The sequence below is a fragment of the Vulpes vulpes genome, chromosome 9 (assembly GCF_048418805.1).
Source record: "Vulpes vulpes isolate BD-2025 chromosome 9, VulVul3, whole genome shotgun sequence".
NCBI lineage: Eukaryota > Metazoa > Chordata > Mammalia > Carnivora > Canidae > Vulpes > Vulpes vulpes.
This window is the reverse complement of record NC_132788.1, coordinates 98,828,337-98,846,251: the sequence shown is the minus strand read 5'-3', so window position 1 is coordinate 98,846,251 and position 17,915 is coordinate 98,828,337. Positions and strand designations below refer to the sequence as shown.

The 17,915-nt window shown below is 51.7% G+C and overlaps 1 protein-coding gene across 10 annotated transcripts in view; it reads right to left on the bottom strand.

Annotated features, from left to right (window-relative positions):
- CPAMD8 (C3 and PZP like alpha-2-macroglobulin domain containing 8) overlaps nt 1-17,915 on the bottom strand; it is a 77,391-nt gene that overhangs the window by 47,158 nt on the left and 12,318 nt on the right. For 9 of the 10 annotated variants that reach the window (XR_003233635.2, XM_025989696.2, XM_025989697.2 and 6 more), the window contains 9 exons: nt 16,720-16,804; nt 14,893-15,001; nt 12,821-13,048; nt 10,971-11,141; nt 8,517-8,645; nt 3,860-4,043; nt 2,349-2,521; nt 1,586-1,735; nt 1,022-1,183 (listed from right to left, as the gene is read on the bottom strand). Coding sequence is in view for 9 of the 10 variants with exons in the window: in XM_025989696.2 (XP_025845481.2) it covers nt 1,022-1,183; nt 1,586-1,735; nt 2,349-2,521; nt 3,860-4,043; nt 8,517-8,645; nt 10,971-11,141; nt 12,821-13,048; nt 14,893-15,001; nt 16,720-16,804 (1,391 nt within the window). In the remaining variant the exon portion in view is untranslated. The remainder of the gene's footprint in view (nt 1-1,021; nt 1,184-1,585; nt 1,736-2,348; nt 2,522-3,859; nt 4,044-8,516; nt 8,646-10,970; nt 11,142-12,820; nt 13,049-14,892; nt 15,002-16,719; nt 16,805-17,915) is intronic. The other variant, XM_072721287.1, reaches the window with a different exon arrangement.

The following is a 17,915-nucleotide window of genomic DNA, read 5'->3' as shown; positions in this document are numbered from 1 at the left end:
TGTCAGTTAAGTGTCTGCCTGCAGCTCAGGTCATAATCTTGGGGTCCTGGGATTGAGCTCCACGTTGGGCTCCCTGCTGGGCAGGGAGCCTGCTTCTCCCTCTGTCCCTCCCCTCACTTGTACACCCTTTCTCTCTCTCTCAAATAAATAAAATCTTTAAAAGGAAATACTGGGAGCAACTCAATTGCAGGGAAGCCCCGTTCTGGACTGGCCAGCTCTACTTTGGGAACAAGGAATATGAGCCCAGTTGCTTGGACTCAGAGCCATCACCTCCTAATTGCAAAAGCTGCCAGGGCCCAGGAGTTCATGCTGCCAGGCCTTCAACAAATGTGTAATTGAAACATCACCTGTTCCAATCCAGATATAGATACACCTGCAAATACGGGTACAGACAGATACAGACGTGGAATGTATTCTGTAGCTACTATAGCAAATGTTAATTGTGGGATCTAGGTGGTGGGTATATAGGTGTTTGTTAACTTGTTCAACTTTTCCGTAAGTCTGAAAACTTTCCATAATAAAAACAGGGTGTTTTAAATGATTTTAAAACTGGGATGAAAAGCACCCACATATGTGCCATGCATTCAAATGGAGAAGTGGAGACTGCCAGCATCCTAATGTGGCATGATCTAGAATGATGCTTGTGCCTACTGCATGCCCTGGCACCCCTGGCCCCCACAGCCAGGAAGGAGGACAGATACGAGCTACGAATGTCAGCGGGGGTGAACCTGCCACCTGAGAGAGCATGGCTGCCTGCCCCCAGTGTAAAGGTTTTCCTTCCAGCAAAGCACCCTTAATGTCTTTGCTCCATGCCAAGTTCAAGTTATCGGTCGATACCCCATCTGCCTTGCAAATCAGGAGGGTCCACTATGAGCCCTTATTGGGGAGAATCAAAAACTAGTTCTGCCCCAATAAAAGTTTGGGAACTTCCACCTTGATCATTTCTATATCCCCGAGATCGTTTGTTTCAAGAGGAGAGGAGCTTGGAAGGGGCGGTGGGTCGAAGGCCACCTGTCCTTACAGCAAAGGCAGACCCGGAGTCCTTGGTGATGCCCCAGGGCCATGGGAAGGCGGAGGAGCGCCGGCGGCGTCGGGCTGCCAGTCCAGCCCACCAGAAGGACCCTTCCTCCCGGGACACCCCGAAGGCATCAGAAACATCATAATCTTCCAATTCCTGGAAAATCTACAGGCAAAGGGGAAGAGAGGCTGGTCAACTGGAGGTTGCTTTTCAACCCAAACTGGCTCTCAGGGGTCTGGCGTGCTCCCATCTCACCCTCCTTGCACAAATATCACATGGAGACCATCTTAGGTGATAGGCATGAGTGTCATTAGCCCATTGGAGCATGGGCTCCAACATGAGGCAGAGGAGCTGGAGAGGTAGGATCTGGACAATGTTATAGGGGGAGAGTCTGATGAATTTGACCCCAACATCTTTCAACTCAGCAAAGCAATGAAAAGGATTGGGTTTACCAGTGACAGAAAGAATCTGGACTCACATGGGGCCCTTCACTTCCTGGAAAGGGAGAGCCTCCCACCCCCGCAGCATAAAGGTGCTGGACCCTGGCGCCCAAGGGCCCCCACTCACCTGTGCCGGAGTCAGCTGGAACCCTGACCTGAGCAGGTAAATGCTCTTGTCCACCGCAGTGATGCACACACAGCTGCCCCTCGCAGCCCTGACCCGCAGGTCAACAACCTCCCCGGGCTGGGTTTCATTTGCTGAATAGGTCAGTGAAACCTGGACCCAAACACAGCAGGGAAGAAGTCAGGAGCTTGGCCAGACTCGACTGGTCCCCCTACCCCCATCCCTCTCCACCTGCCAAAGAGGCCAGCTCAGTGGGGACCCTGGCCTTGCTGCCCAGGTGAGGACGAGGGCAGAAGGCAGAGTGACAGGAACAAGACTGGTGCAACTAGAACATTCTGTGCTGAGGATGGGAGGGGAGCAAGGAGAAAGGGGGGTGGGGACAGGCACTGGCTGAGGGCATGTAGCAGCCAGTTTCAAAGGATGCAGGGAGAAGGGACAGAAAGCTGAGCCCACTGCTAGGGGCATGAATAATGTCCCTTAAGTCTGGGACCCAATGGAGACAGCGAGCAGCTGACGGCTCTCCCTGTGTGTTCCTAATGCAATCTCCATCTGGGTGACTTTGGGAGGAGCTCCGGTAAAGATGCAATTTGGTTGCAATTATTCCCAAAGGCAGGGCAGCCCTTGCAGTCCTGCCTTGATACCCTCTGGGAACCCAAGTGGCAGCTGCGGACAGCCCACTCGGGGCACAGACACCCTAGAGTTCCCCCCCAGCATCCTTAGATGGTTGTTGCTGGGCCACTCCCCCAGTCGGCTCCCCATGTCCCACCTGGTTTTCAAAGAAGTTCTCAACAGCAAACTGGAGGTTGTCCGCAACCCCTTCTCCATTCTCCCTGACATAGAAGACCAGCAGACGGCCAAGGGGGACCATGCTAGGGGTCACAGGCAGCCGGAGAGAGGTCACACACACATTGACCTCAGCTGCTGCGGCTGGAGGAGGCTCTAAGACAAGTTAGAGGTGGGGAGAGGCATGAGGATCCAGCACCCCACACTGGGACCAGCCATGCCCCAGGTTGCCCTGGGGATGACCTGGGGCCCAGCACAAGATGGGTGTTGGTCCTGGGCCGAGTACTCCTGGATACTCACATTCCCTGTTACTTCACCTAGAAGGGAAGGGAAGGGAAGGGAAGGGAAGAGAAGGGAAGGGAAGCCCAAAAGGATGTGGGGATATGACTCCCAAAGCGCCATCTGGGCCAGCAGTTCTCAACCAGAGAGATGCTGCCCCCCAGGGGACATTTTTGGCTGTCATGGCTTGGGAGTGCCACTGGCATCTATGGGGCGGGAGGCCTGGCATGCTGCTCGACACTCTGCTGTGCACAGCATGGCCCCAACAACAGGAGAATGATCCAGCCCCAAACATTAGTAGTGCCCAGAGTGGGAAACTCTGGCTTTCCATGAGAGGGACCCTGGGTTCCGGTCTACCTATGCATCTATCTATCACCTATCTATTATCTTTCTATGTCTATGAACTATGAATGAATACGTCTATGAATCTAAGTGTGAATCTAAGTATAGATCTAGATCTATCTACTCATAAATCCATGAGTCTATCTATCTATCTATCTATCTATCTATCTATCTATCTATCTATCAGTCTGTCTATCTATCTATCTGTCTATCTCTGATTCTCACCTACAGCTGACTTTTCCTTTTAGGGACAGTAGCAATGTCTGGAGATTTTTTAAGTCATCGTATTGTGTGTGAATAGGTTGCTACTGGCACTGAATGGGTGGAGGCTGTGGACGCTCCCTGATACCATACTGCACGCCGGACAGCCCCACCACAAATGGCCTGCCTTCAGCTGTCCCCATTGCCCAGTCTGGGGATCCTGCTCTAGGCAGAAGGATTATGAAGGGGGAAGAGGCTGGGGAAGACCCAGAGGAGGCTGTGGGTCTCATGAGAAGCACATGGAGTCAAGGAGGGAGAGGAGGAAGAAGACTCCTGGTTGGGAGGGTGACCTAGGCAGAGTCAGAGAGGCCGCTGGCTGATGGCCACACAGCACAGTGTGGGCCAGCACAGGGGTCCAGCCTGTGGCTGGCCTGCCCCTTGTGCCCTGCAGACAGGCAGTGAGGACAGCCTGGAGAGGACCTCTCCACCTCCAGCAGCTGCTCACTGCCCACCTCCTGGTCTGAGTCACATCTTGCCTGGGACACAAGCCCTCTGTCCTGAGACAGGCTCCCCCTCCAGGATGAGTCCTGCTTACCCCTTCTTTCTGGGGCACCCACCCCGGTCTCAGTGTTTCCGAAGGAACAAGGAACACCTGCCTGCGGCCTGGCTCACCTGTCTCAGAAAGGTGCATTAACCGAATCGGTGTCTCTGTGGCTGACCGCCTGCTTCTCTGCTGAGTGATGTGGGCGGGCTGCTGGCCTGAGAGCACAATGTTGCCCCTCGAGGCCACCTCGTAGTACAGGGTGAAGTTGCAGGGACACGTGGACTTCACGGGGAAATGGGCTTCCCTTCCCACCTGTGGAAGACAGGCAGCATGAGGAGCCCTATGTAGCACCCATAGCCTGGCACCAAGGCCACAGCCCCCACTCCAGGCAGATGGCCACTCTGGGGCCACAGGGAGGCCGGGACAGCTGAGGCAGGAGTGCCAGCCTCAGAGCAGAGAACTGGGCATCCCGGCAGTGGCCACGGCCCCTGGGCAGCCTCAGCTGGCTGCTCTGTCAATGGGCTGTGGTGCAGATCGAGTGTACTAACAGTGTGGAAGCTCTCGATAAGGTGATGTGCAGTAAAAGAGTGAACCTGGCCCGAAGAGAGCTCTGGCCTTTGGCCCCCGGCTCCCCAGGGGGGATCTCTAAGCCTCTGCAATGTCCTCCCTACTAGGTATCTTTGTTTACCTGAGGGCTCAGGCCCCACCAGCTACTGACAATATGATTTATGAGGACTGCCTGGGTCACACTCAATCAATTTGACTTCTGGAGAGCCTGGAACTGAGAGGTCAGCCATGCAGGTGGTCAGCCATGGCTATGTGACTGACCCCCCAATAACAAAACCCCAGACCCTGAGCATCCCGGGTCACATATTTGCTAAGGGTCTGGTGTCCCGCATACATAAAGAACTCACAACTCGGCAATGAAAAGACAAACAATTTTCTAAAACTTAGAAACAGCAGGAGAAGCTGAAGGAAGGATATACAGGATCTCCCTGTACTGTCCGAGCAACTCTTCTGAAAAATCTAAAATTATTCCAAAATTTAAAATTAAAAAAAAAAAGGAATTGATAACAGATTAAAACATATTGAACAATTGTTTTCAGGTCCTCAAGTCTGTAACATACTCTACACAATGACACAACAAAAATAACAGTAGGGAGGAGAGAAAGAAAGTTCTTTCCTTTTTTTTAAAGATTTTATTTATTTATTCATGAGAGACACAGAGAGAGAGGCAGAGACACAGGCAGAGGGAGAAGCAGGCTCCACGCAGGGAGCCCAATGTGGGACTCGATCCTGGATCTCCAGGATCACACCCCGGGCTGAAGGTGGTACTAAACCGCTGCGCCACTGGGGCTGCCCAAGTTCTTTCTTTTTATAGAGGAACAGCAGCTAACAAATGTAGGAGGAATGAGAGAGTTCAGAACCCCCATCATGATGCCCCTATTGTGGTAACAGGTCACAATGAAAATTGTCAGTGATGCTAAAGGCACAGGATGAAAGGTTGCTGGGGATCAGGACAGTGTGGCAGGGGCCTCAGATTGTCACCCCGGTGATTCAGTGGCCTCACCCACAAGGAAAAAGAGCTGAGAGTTATCACACTCCAACCGATGATAAGATGAGCTCCAGCAACATGGGGCCTTCTTTTTTTTTTTTTTTTTTAACATGGGGCCTTCTAAATCTGTGCCTCTTGACAAGATACACAAGCGGCACATATGTGGCAATTTTGCCTGATTCTAATTAATAACGTGGGATCATCTACAAGACCACGGACCTAAATTCTTCACAAAAATCATGCTTATGTAAAGGCAGAGGCGGGGACTATTCCAGATCAAGAGCAACTAGGGACACAGAAGAGCCAAATGCAACACGTAAACTGATCCTGAATGAAATGCACGCACACGCGCGCACACACACACACACATACACACACACATGCATGCGCGTTCACATAGGCACATGCATATGGTTGCATGCTTACATGTATGTGCATCATAAGACTGTGTAGATGTAACAATATCTTGAGTTAAGACAATTTTCTTCGATGTCATAAGAACCTTGAGATCATGCTGAAAAATGTCCTTATTTTTAGGACATGTTATGCTCAACTATTTAAGAGTGAAGCATCACAATATATGTAATTTATTTTCCAATGTTGCAGAAAATGAAAAGTCTAAAGAAATGGATGGCTGGGTGGATGTGTGGGTGAATGGATGAGTGGATGGCTGGGTAGATGGGTGGATGGATGGATAGGCTCATGGGTGGATAGATGAGTAGATGTGTGGGTGGATGGATGGGTGGATGGCTGGGTGGGTGGGTAGGTGGACAAGTGGATGCATGAGTGGGAGGATGGATGGATGGACAGAGGCAAAATATTAATTCATAAATCTAGGTGAAAGGCATATGGTTATACCGTTTTCTACGGTTTCTAAGTTTGTAAATATCCCCCTTATAAAAAGACATCTAAACAAAAGTCCCCTTGGGTTTCAATGTTGGAAAAAAGAAAAGAGCAAAACCTTTCTCCTCTCCTCACACACTAGCCCCATGGCATCACGGCAACCCTGAACGGCAGGCTTGACAGTCCCCATTCTCAGAGCAGCTCATCCCTGCATGCACCTCAGATCTGGAGGAAGGAGAAGGACCCCAACACAGAGCCCAGGCTGGACCAAGCTCAGTCACTCTGGTCTCCATGCCCTGAGGCCGTACCCTGGGGGGCGCCCTGGTGACAGTCATGGGGCAGGGGGAAGCAGGAGTCTGCTGACCCAAATCAGGCAGGATGGAGATGTCCCTCCAAGAGGAAAGTCTGAGTGACCCAGCCAAGTCCTCATCTAATGGGAACGGTGGCACGGCCAGCTGGGGACACAGGGCTCCTTCCCGCCCCCACAGGAAGGCAGCCAACACCAGCATCCCCACAAGGCGCCGCTGGCTGAATAGCATTACAAGAACAGCGTGTTCAGCCAAGCTGGGCACAATCTCCTCTGAGTTTCTCATTCTCAGAACCCCTGCAGAGGGCCGCTAGGTCCCAAAATGGGTGGCCCTGGTGCCAGGATTCCTCTGAGCTGCATCCCAGGGGCCCCTGGCCCGTCTGGGCAGCAGCTCTCGGAAAGGGAGTTTACGGGGCTGGTAGGGCCGGAGAGCAATGCCTGGGAGCCTGCCACCACTCCTGGCGGCCAGGCTCTGCCCTCAGGCTCAGTTAAAGGAGCTAACAGGGTGCTTCATTATACATACATCATTCAAGAGGGGGTAAGCATTCCACAGTCCTTGCGTAGGGTTTGGTCCTATGTGCATTTTCAGGCATCCATTGGGGATGTAGGGATGTATCCCCATGGATAAGAGGTGGGGATATATGTGAGGGGGAAACAGCTATTTTGAGTTTCTGCCTGGGCAATTGATGGCCTGACAAGCTGCTCACAGCCAGAGTCTGGACATTTATATGAGGACCCAAGCTTAGGATTCTGGCCACAACTTTCTGCTTCACTTTTCCCCACGTGCCTTTTAAAATAACCCCTTAGGGTTAGGGACACCTGGGTGGCTCAATGGTTGAGCATCTGCCTTTGGTTCAGGTCGTGATCTGGGGTCCTGGGACTGAATCCTGCATCAGGCTCCCCGCAGGGAGCCTGCCTCTCCCACTGCCTATGTCTCTGTTTCTATCTCTCATGAATAAATAAATAAAATCTTTCATAAAAAATAAAAATAACCCCTTAGCACTGACCCCTCAAATGTTAGCGACCTCCTTCTCAACCACCTTATGAGTAACAGGTGCTTGCTGCCCTACTGTCTGTCTCCTAGGACGTGACCTGGGACAGAGGACTGTCCTTTCCCCCAGGTTCACTATGTGCTCGCTCACCCCACTCTGGGATCTGTACCTAAATCTCATGACTTGACTTCCTTTGTATGTATTGAAACTGTGCCCCCAGTCAAAACAACTCCAGGGGTTTTCACTTCTCCCAACACAATAGGACATTCTGGAAAAGGCAAAAATATAAAACAGTGAAAATATGGGTGGTTGCCAGGGGCTCGTGGGGAGGGAGGGATGAATGAACAGCTGGGTGGAACGCTGAAACCACTCTGTACGATACTATAATGCTGGATGCGTGTTGTTATACGTTTGTCCAAACGCACCGAATCTGCAATATAGAGAGGGCCCTAACGTACCCTGTTATTATTTTAGTTAATAACAACAAATCGATACCAGCTCATCAACTGTAACAGGTGTGCCACCCTAAGACAAGCTGCTAATCACCAGGGAACCCGCACGCGGGGGACAGAGGGAGCAGAGGAACTCTGCACTTTCTGCTCAAATTTCACAGCTCCGCATCTCCACACCCATCTCCATCCATCTTGCTTAATCAGGATTGTTGAATAATAGACTGGGAGGAAGGAACACGGAACCCAGACCTAGGACTGTCTCATCTCCGTACTCAGGTGTGTCTCCAAGCATTGGCTGGGGAAATCCGGTGCCTGCACCCAAGGAGTGCCACCCTGCGGACAGCGGGAACCTGGGCCAACAGTTGGGGGTCCCACCTCAGTGTGGGAGCAAGTGATGGTACCAGCACCCCGAGGGCCAGGTTAATCAGGGTAAACCCCAGGCCACAGCCTAAAGGTTCACCATGATTAAATCCCAGGCATTCATCCAGAAGAATCCCCCCACACACACACACACACTGCTGAAGGGACAGGGACTCCGGTGTCCCTGCTGGGGCATGCCCACGTCCCCCGAGGTGCATGCTTGCTGCTTTCCTGAGGCACCTCGTGCCAGGGGAAGGGCACACCTGAAAGCCTTACCTGCAGGGGGCGGGGAGGTGGCTGCAGCTGCAGATAGCACTGGCTTGGGGAGTACCAGCTGCTGAGAGAGAGATAGCTGGGCAGGTACTGGGCCCCCACAGGCTTCCCCTGGAGCGCTGTCACCTTGGTCTGAAGAAAAGAGGATATTTGGTTAAGGCCTGGGTGCTTGGTGGAAGAAGGGGGTCTTGGGGAGGCTTCTGACTGCCCTGGCCTGCATCAAGACCCTCTTATGCTCGAATTTCCCTTTGGAGACCCCCTTTCCCCAGTTCTCAGAGAATGGGGTCCAATGTGCCTTAACGCAGTGTTCCTCGGCTCCAGGAAGCAAGGTCCAAGACTGGTCACAGGGTGTCAGGGGGTGGCTCCAGCAGAGGCAGGTGACTCATGTGGCCACCAAGAAAGTTCTATCACAGGCATGTTAGGAAGCCCTCCCCATCCCTCTTTCTCTCTCTCTCTCTCTCTCTCTCTCTGTGTTTTGCCAGTGGCCCTGGTGGCTTCTCAGAGGGGATAACAGCCTAGGAAGTGAACACAGAGAGGGTGGTCAGGAGAAGGAGTGGCCGCGCAGGACAGCATCCCCGGGGCTCTGCACCCCACTCCTCCCTCTGTGTGCACCCAGTCCTGCCTGGGTGCTTATACTGCTTTTGCTACTTTGGGGTTTGAGCTTGTCACCTTCTCTTGCTGCTGAAAAAGGATAGACAATACAAGGGAGAGGCCAGAGTGCAGACCTAAGACTTCTGCGAGATCAAGAGTAAAGAAGTTGGGGGCTCCTGGGTGGCTCAGTTAAGTGTCTGAATTGATTTTGGCTCAGGTCATGATCTCAGGATCCTGGGATCGAGACCCATGTTGGGCTCTGTGCTCAGCGTGGAGTTGGTTTGTCCCTCTCCCTCCGCTCTTCCCCCCATGCACGTGCTCGTGCTCTCTTGCTAAAACAAATACATATTTTAAAAAAGAAAAGTAAAAAGTAAAATAAATAGAAAATAATTAACACCTGCAATTAGTTTTGCTTTTTTTTTTTTTTAAGATTTTATTTATTTATTCATGAGAGAGAGGCAGAGACACAGGTAGAGGAAGAAGCAGGCTCCATGCAAGGAGCCTGATGTGGGACTCGATCCTGGGTCTCCAGGATCACACCCTGGGCTGAAGGCAGCACTAAACCGCTGCGCAACCCGAGCTGCCCTAGTTCTGCTTTTAAAAAAATAATTAGGGACACCTGGGTGGCTCAGCGCTTGAGCATCTGCCTTAGGCCCGGGGCACAGGCCACAGGACTCGGGATCAAGTCTCGCATCGTGCTTCCTGCATGAGGCCTGCTTCTCCCTCCACCTGTGTCTCTGCCTCTCTCTCTGTATCTCTCATGAATAAATAAATAAAAACTTTAAAATAAAAGAATAATTAAAGATCTTTTCCTAAGCAGTATTCAGTAACAGAAACAGAATATCTTTCTATTAATGTGATATTTTTAAGAAAAAGCTAATTTTTAGACATGTATCTATGAGACAGAAAATTGTTCAGCTAATTCTGGTATTTGTAGTCATTTCAGGGCTTTGCTGCTACTTAATTGCTAGGGAACTAATGGAAATAAAGGAATGCCTTTTGATCATTAAAAAAAAAAAGCTGTAATTTAGCAATGGATTTGTAGTCCATTTGAGGGCTGTAGGCTGGACACCCCCAAGCTTACAACCTTGATGGTTAAAACCCTTTAAAGACATGTTGCCTGACTGAGGACACAGTCACCACAAGTGTCCTCAGCTTCCACCTACACATTTACTCTCGGCCACCCCCACCCCTTCCCTGCCATCCAGCATCCATGAGGCCATCACAGAGCCAGGGGGTAGGGGGGTGGCTCGACACTCTTTTCTACCATTCCTGCTCCTCCCTCCCCTGACAATGGGACCCCATGTCCTGCCCATTCTACCTTCACAGCTCCGGGCTCAGTGGCCTCTCTGTCATCACCTCCTGTCTGCCCAACTATGCCCCCCCCCCAGGTACCCTCCCATTATAGTTACTGGAACAACCGCTGAATATAAAAATCAGACCACTCTGTCCCCCTGATGCTGCCTTCTGGATAACCCCCCAACACCCCTGTGAGGTCAGGGACACCCTGCCCATTTCTTCCTCTGTATCTTCCTAAAGGACTCAGCCTGGCTGGGCCCAATTACACTATGATGGAAGGCCTCTGCATGCTATTTCACCCTCCCTGAAGCAGCCTGGATGACCCTCCCCGAGGTCGGGAGTCCACATCATGAGGTCCCTTTGGGACAGCCTCCTTCAGCATGACAGAGCCAGGAGCCCTCACCTCTCCTTGACCTCCCATCTTGCCCTGGGATGGGCTGGTTTCCATCCCCCAAACTCCACATCAAAGACTATAAACTCCCTCAGGGGAGCAGTAGGCCACAGGTCCACTGAGCTGGTGCCCAAGCACGGACTGAGGAAGGCACCAAGGCTGTGAGACTCACCCACCTCCAGCCACACATGTTGTGCTGACATAGGGATGAAGGGGATTTCAAACACCACCAGCCCTCCCTGGGACACAGATTCAGTGGTGTAGATGTTGTCCTTTGGTGTCAGCTCTGCCCTGATCTGGACCGTCACCCCCTCGGCTGGGCTGCCATCTGGGTAGGACAGCTCCACCTGGAAGGGGTCACCAAAGATTCAAAACAGTCAGGGCAGCACCAGTCCTCAAACTGATCTACAGACTCAACCCAATCCCCCATCAAAATCCCAGCCAGGGATCCCTGGGTGGCGCAGCGGTTTGGCGCCTGCCTTTGGCCCAGGGCGCGATCCTGGAGACCCGGGATCGAATCCCACGTCGGGCTCCCGGTGCATGGAGCCTGCTTCTCCCTCTGCCTGTGTCTCTGCCTCTCTCTCTCTCTCTGTGTGTGTGTGAATATCATAAATAAATAAAAATTAAAAAAAAAATCCCAGCCAACTACTTCACAGAAATTGACAAGCTAATAATCACAGGGAATTGCAAGAGATCCCAAATAACCAAAACAATCATGAAAAAGTGAAACAAAAGAGAACTTACATGTCCCAATTTCAAAATTCACTATGAAGCTACAGAAATCAAGACAATGTAGTACTGGCATAGGAGAGACGTGGTGATCGATGGGATAGAACCGGGAGTCCAGATATAAATCCACACATCCGTGGCAAATTGGCTTTCAACAAGAGTGTCAAGACCATTCAATGGGTAAAGAACAGTTTCCTCAACAAATGGGGCTAGGACGGCAGGATACCCACATGCAAAACAATGAAGTTGAACCCCTACCTCACACCATCTACAAAAGTTAAAAATGAATCATAGACCTAAAGTTAAGAGCTAGAACTCTGAAACACTTAGAAGACGGGGGGTGGAGTAAGAGGACCTTCATGACCTTGGACTTGGCCAAGAAGTCACAAGGTACAAGTCATCACGTGCTGGCTGTTAGCCTGGTGTCACACGGTGAACCAGACTTCCCAGGCCACATGGTATGGAGTTAAATAAAGACCACCTGAAAAAAAATGAGTAAAGGCTATGTATTCAAAGCTTGCCGTAGCAAGGGAGTCATGGCCACCATCACTGGTATTTGGCAGAGATTCAAACACAGGTGAAGCAGGAAAGCCTTATAGCGAGAAACAGGGAAGGCTTCAGGTGTGTCCCAGTTGGAGGCTACCAGGGTGGGGATGCTATAGGTGGTTAACTGGGAGCAGGGTATCCTCAGCAATTGGTTAGGGGAGCATACCGGGGCTCAGTGTCTACCAAGTGTGTGGATTTATTTCTGCACCCTGAATTCTATCCCATCGGTCTCCATGTACAAATCACAGTGGAGGAAGCACCACATGCTGGCCACTGACCTGGTGCCATGCTGGGGTATGAACAGAACAGACCATGTTATGAGCAGTTCCTTGTGATGCTCAGACCTCACTCAGAAAAGGCAGTCAGAACAAGGGGTTCAGAAGACAGGGATGGTGGGGTGTTCAGGTGGCTCAGTTGGTTAAACATCTGCCTTCAGCTCAGGTAATGATCCCAGGGTCCTAGGGTCAAGCCCCGCATCGGGTTCCCTGTTCAGTGAGGAGCCCGCTTCTCTCTCTGCCCCTCCCATGCTCGTGTACGTGCATGCACATGCGCGTACACTCTCTCTCTCTTTCTCAAAGAAACAAATATTTTTTAAAAATATTTTTTATTTAAAATAATTTAAAAGAAATAAAAGACACCATCTTCAGTAGAGTCCCCATTTGGACCCCCAGGTGACCTTCAAGCAGAGCTAGGGTAGCAGGCGGTGCACAGCTTGTGTCCTCAGACAGCCCCTCGGATCCCCAGTGCTTACCTTCCCCACATAGGACAGGCCTGGCTTGAACTGCTTCCTGGTGTCCTTGGAGTAGCGGACGTCCACCAGCTGCCTCTGGACAGGGGTGGAGTCATCAAACGCCACCTGCTGGCTCCCGTCCACACTGATTACCGTGGCCCAGATGCTGACGGTGCCCCGGAAGTGCTCGGGGACATCGGCTGGGATCATGTCCTTCACACAGATGTCAAAGTCCTCGGAGCCGTGGATCTGGAGGTAGGAAACACAGAACATGCTCACTCAGGGCTGGAGTGGCGTCAAGGAAAGATTCTCAAAACCACATCTGAATTGCAGGACTCTCCGGCTCCTTGGAGGGCCAGTGGGACACTCAGTGACACACTCAAGCTATGCTGTGAGTCACTGGATCCCTTGCTGGATATCCCCTGTAAGATGTCCCCTGTAGTAAGATGATTGCCCTCCAGCAGACATCGGGGCAGGGATTTGAACTTGGTCATCCCCCACTTTGGAGCACTTATTCTATTCCCATACCCGGGGCACAGAATGCCCCCATTCCACCCCTATCTCAGGACCCAGGCGGGGTCCTGACAAATAAGCCACATCCAGAAAGAAGAAAGAAAAACCGGGTTTTCAGACTTTACGTACACAGGAAATGTGAAGTCATGCAGCCGCTTTGGAAAACAGTCTGGGAGTTTCTCAAATGCCTAAACATAGAGTTACCCCCAAATATACAAAAAGACCATGGCCAGACCATACAGAAAAATGACCAACTCATTACCAGCCTTGAAGGAAGTCTGACCCCTGTGTCTAGCAACTGGCAGGAAGACAAAATCCTGGAACAACCAGCCCCAAATGGCCAGGAATTGATCAATAACTGACAACTTCCCTGATTTTTGTCCCTACTTCTTTTTCTTTTTTTTAAGACGTATTTATTTATTTAAGTAATGTTTGCACCCAACATGGGGCTCAAACTCACGAGCCCGAGATTAAGAGTCACTTACTTTACTGACTGAGCCAGCCAGGCACCCCATTTTATTTTATTAAAGATTTATTTATTTATTTCAGAAAGAGAGAGCGCATATGCGCATCTCAAGCAGACTCTCCACTGAGTGCAGAGCCCAATGCAGGGCTCAATCCCATAACCATGAGATCATAACCTGAGCCAAAACCAAGAGTCAGACACCTAGCCAACTGTGCCACCCAGGCACCCCAAGGCACCCCTTTAAAATTTTTTTTAAAGTAAACTCTCAAGGTAGGGTTCAAACTCATGACTCCAAGATCAAGAATCTCACGCTCTACCTACTGAGCCAACCAAGTGTCCCTTTTCCCTACTTCTCAGAAAGACAAATATGCACCCCTAACCAATCTCACAAGAAGCTCTCCTTCTAGTTAGGCGCTCACAGCTTCCCTATGCCCACAGCCTGCAGCCAGGGCACACCTGAAGCCTTTCCTCTTGCTCACAATAAAGCTTCGAGTATGCCAAGCAGGAGTGATGGTGGCCGACTCCCTTGCTATAGCAAAGCTCTGAATAAATAGCCTTTGCTCATTCTTACTGGGATAGTGTATGTAATTCCACACAACCCAGGAGGGCCACATCCAAGAGAAAGGAACACGTCCAGCCTCACACAAACCCGTATGCGAGTGTTCAGAGCAGCATTACCTATAAGAGCCAAGAAAGTAGAAAAAACTCAAATATCCATCAACAGGCAAATGGAAAAACAAAATGTGGCTGTGGCCCATCCAAAATGAACTATTACTCAGCCGTAAAAAGGAACCCTGAAAACATCGTCCCAAGTGAAAGAAGCTGGACACAAAAGACCATAGATCATGTGATTCTGGGCAGACTGGGTGGCTCAGCGGTTTAGCGCCACCTTCAGCCCCGGGCATGATCCTGAGACCCGGGATCGAGGCCCATGTCGGGCTCCCTGCATGGAACCTGCTTCTCCCTCTGCCTGTGTCTCTGCCTCTCTCTCTGTTTCTCAAATAAATAAATAAAATCTTTAAAAAATAAAAACTTAAAAAAAAAAGAACATACGATTCTATGTATCTGGAATGTCCAAGGGAAGCTCCTGGTGCATGAGGTCCCTGCTCCTCACCTTTGTGGTTCTGAGGATGGGGCGCCCCACCTCCTGGCTGTAGTACCCCACGCCATTTACAGTCATATTGATTGTTAAGTTCCCCGAGACAGGTTTCCCAAAGGTATACCTGGAACAAAAGGACAAAGTGAGTTAATTTCCCATGGAGCAGCAGGGGTGGGGTGGGGTCAGTCTCAGGAAGGTCAAGCCCCCGTGTTGTGGTCAGCTGATACGGGGATGCTTCCCCATCCTACGTTCTGTGCTTACAGTCCTTCCCAGAGCCCAGAGTCAGCATAGATAATGTCAGGGGCCTGCAATCCTCTGCACCAAGACTGGTGTTTGACAGAAAAAGAGACCAAGGGTCAGAGAGGAACCCTGAACCCAAGAGCAGGAGGGTATGTGAGACAACCGCTAGGCCCGTCACTTGTCGATGAGGACAGTACAGAGGATCAAACAACCGTGGCTACCAGCGAAACTCGGGCTTAAGTGCCCTGGTGAATTCAACTTTAAACCGGGGATCTGATTTCTCCCAGTCTTGGTTCCTCACCCAGAGAATGGGGACAAAACTATCCTCTCAGAGATGTTGGTAAAACTTTTTTTTTTTTTTGATGTTGGTAAAACTTAAACGTATGTTTGTCATGCTTTATGCAGAGGGGACACCTGTTTACAGGGCACAGGAGCAAGATGGCAGATCACAATGAATAAAAAAAATAACACCAGGCATTTTGATAGATTTTTCTAGACGATCAAAAATATGTGCATATCCAATACATCCTTGGATTTTATTTTATTTTTTAATTTTATTCAAGAATAGTTGACGATATTCTTGGATTTTAAAACACACAGCGAGGGTACCTGGCTGGCTCGGTCAGTAGAGCGTGGGCCTTTTGATCTCAGGGTGGTGAGTTTGAGCCCCACGTTAGGGGTAGAGATTACTTAAAGAAACAAAAAAATCCCACAGAGCTGGAGGAGACAAGGGCAGAACTGCCTCGGCCACAACTCTTGTAGGTGGCACAGCTGGACAGGAACACGAGCTGTGAAGGGCTCCCTCTGAGGGGTCCCAAAAGGGACAGTGACTCTGGACACCCTCTGGTCAGCCTTCACTTTGCACCTGGTCATTAGCCTGGTCATGAGACAGACACTCCCTTCAAGAAATCCCTTGTGGGTCCGCCCGGTCACTGTGGGTGCTGTTTGTAAGGAAGAGGGGGAGGCTGGAAGGGGAGGGAGAGGAGGGGGAATGTTCCCACGGGGGGAGCAGCACAACAGTGGGAAGAGGGGGATAAACCCCAAGAGGGGCGCGCATGAGCGGGGATGGGGGGAGCATGTCTGAGGGAGGTGTCTCGGGGAGGAGGGGCGTGCCCGTGGGGGTGTGTCTAGGGAGGAGGGGTGTGCCCGTGGGGTGTGTCTGGGAGGAGTTTCCCTGGGGAGGAGGGGCGTGCCCATGGGGGTGTGTCTAGGGTGGAGGAGCATGTCTGGGGAGGAGGGGCGTGTCCGTGGGGGCGTGTCTGGGGGGTGTGCCCATGGGGGAGTGTCTCAGGGAGGAGGGGCGTGCCCGTGGGGGTGTGTCTGGGGGGGGTGTGCCCATGGGGGAGTGTCTCAGGGAGGGGCGTGCCCATGGGGGTGTGCCCATGGGGGAGTGTCTCAGGGAGGGGCGTGCCCATGGGGGTGTGTCTGGGGGGGTGTGCCCATGGGGGAGTGTCTCAGGGAGGGGCGTGCCCATGGGGGTGTGTCTGGGGGTGTGTGCCCATGGGGGAGTGTCTCAGGGAGGGGCGTGCCCGTGGGGGCATGTCCCGGGAAGGGCACGCCCACAAGGGGCGGAGCTCGCCCAAGCTGCCGCCTCTTTCTCACCTGGCCTGCACAGTCCCCTTCTCACATGTGTCCAGGTCCCGGATGTACTGGGGCGGATCAATAAGAAGCTCAAATTTCGGCAACACTGGAAGGAGAGCAGAGAGGAGGGAGGGGCAGCTTCTGCCCCCCGGGGCGGGTGGGGGGCCTCAGAAAGTCCTGGAGCTGTGGCAGGGATAACCGCAGGGCCGCAGCCTGGGGCCACTGCGCGGCCACCGCTACAGGAATCCACACCACCCTCGCTGAGCACAGGCAGCATTCTGGAGATTTCGCTGACCCACACGCTTTTTCTCTCAAGGGGCCCACATCGCATCACTGCGTGCAGCCCAGCCAAGAGGTGCACAAGTGGCCAGGTTCCTAGACCGGCGGGCTGGCCCAGGAGTGCTTGTAGCTGGAGGGGATCTCTTTATCTCTTTGCCTCACAACTCAGCCCGGGAGCCTCTGGCCATCTGGTCACCCTGTGACGCCTGGGGACACCCAGAGGCCACAAGGAGGAAACTGGACGTGGTTGGTCCATCGAGCCTGTCACACAAGGCCATAAATCCCTTTCCTTTTGCTTCTCTAGTTTGTGCTGGGCTTCTGTCACTTGCAACCAACAGCCCTGCCCTCCACAGCCTTTCCTTCTAGGGCCTTCCTCCTGGAAGAAACAGTTTAAGGGAGAATTTGGGCACAGAAGCAGAGTAAGCAGCTGTGATCTATGTTCGGTCCACAGCTCCTGTCACCTGGACTGTTTCCTGAATGGCTCTGAACATCTCACGTCCCCTCATCTGTGCACAGGATCAGGATGACGACGAAAGAACCAAAAGAAATGGACTTAAAAAGGAAGGGAATTCTGATCCAGGCCACACCATGGATGAACCCAGATGACATCACGCTGAGTGAAACACACCAGACCAAAAAGGACAAAAGACTGTGCAGTCCCACTTCCATGAAGCACCTAGACGAGTCAGGTTCATAGAAACAGGAAGTAGGCTGGTGGGCATCGGCGGCTGGGGGAGGGGACAGGGAGGTAGCATTTCATGGGGACCGAGTTGCAGTCTGGAGAGATGAAAAAGTTCCGGAGAAGGAGGGTGGTGATGGCTACCAAACAACATGAATGTCCTCATTGTGACACAAGCGTACATAAGGAAAGGGATTTATGGCCTTGTGTGACAGGCTCGATGGACCAAATACGGAAGATGGCACATTTTGTTTTGTAC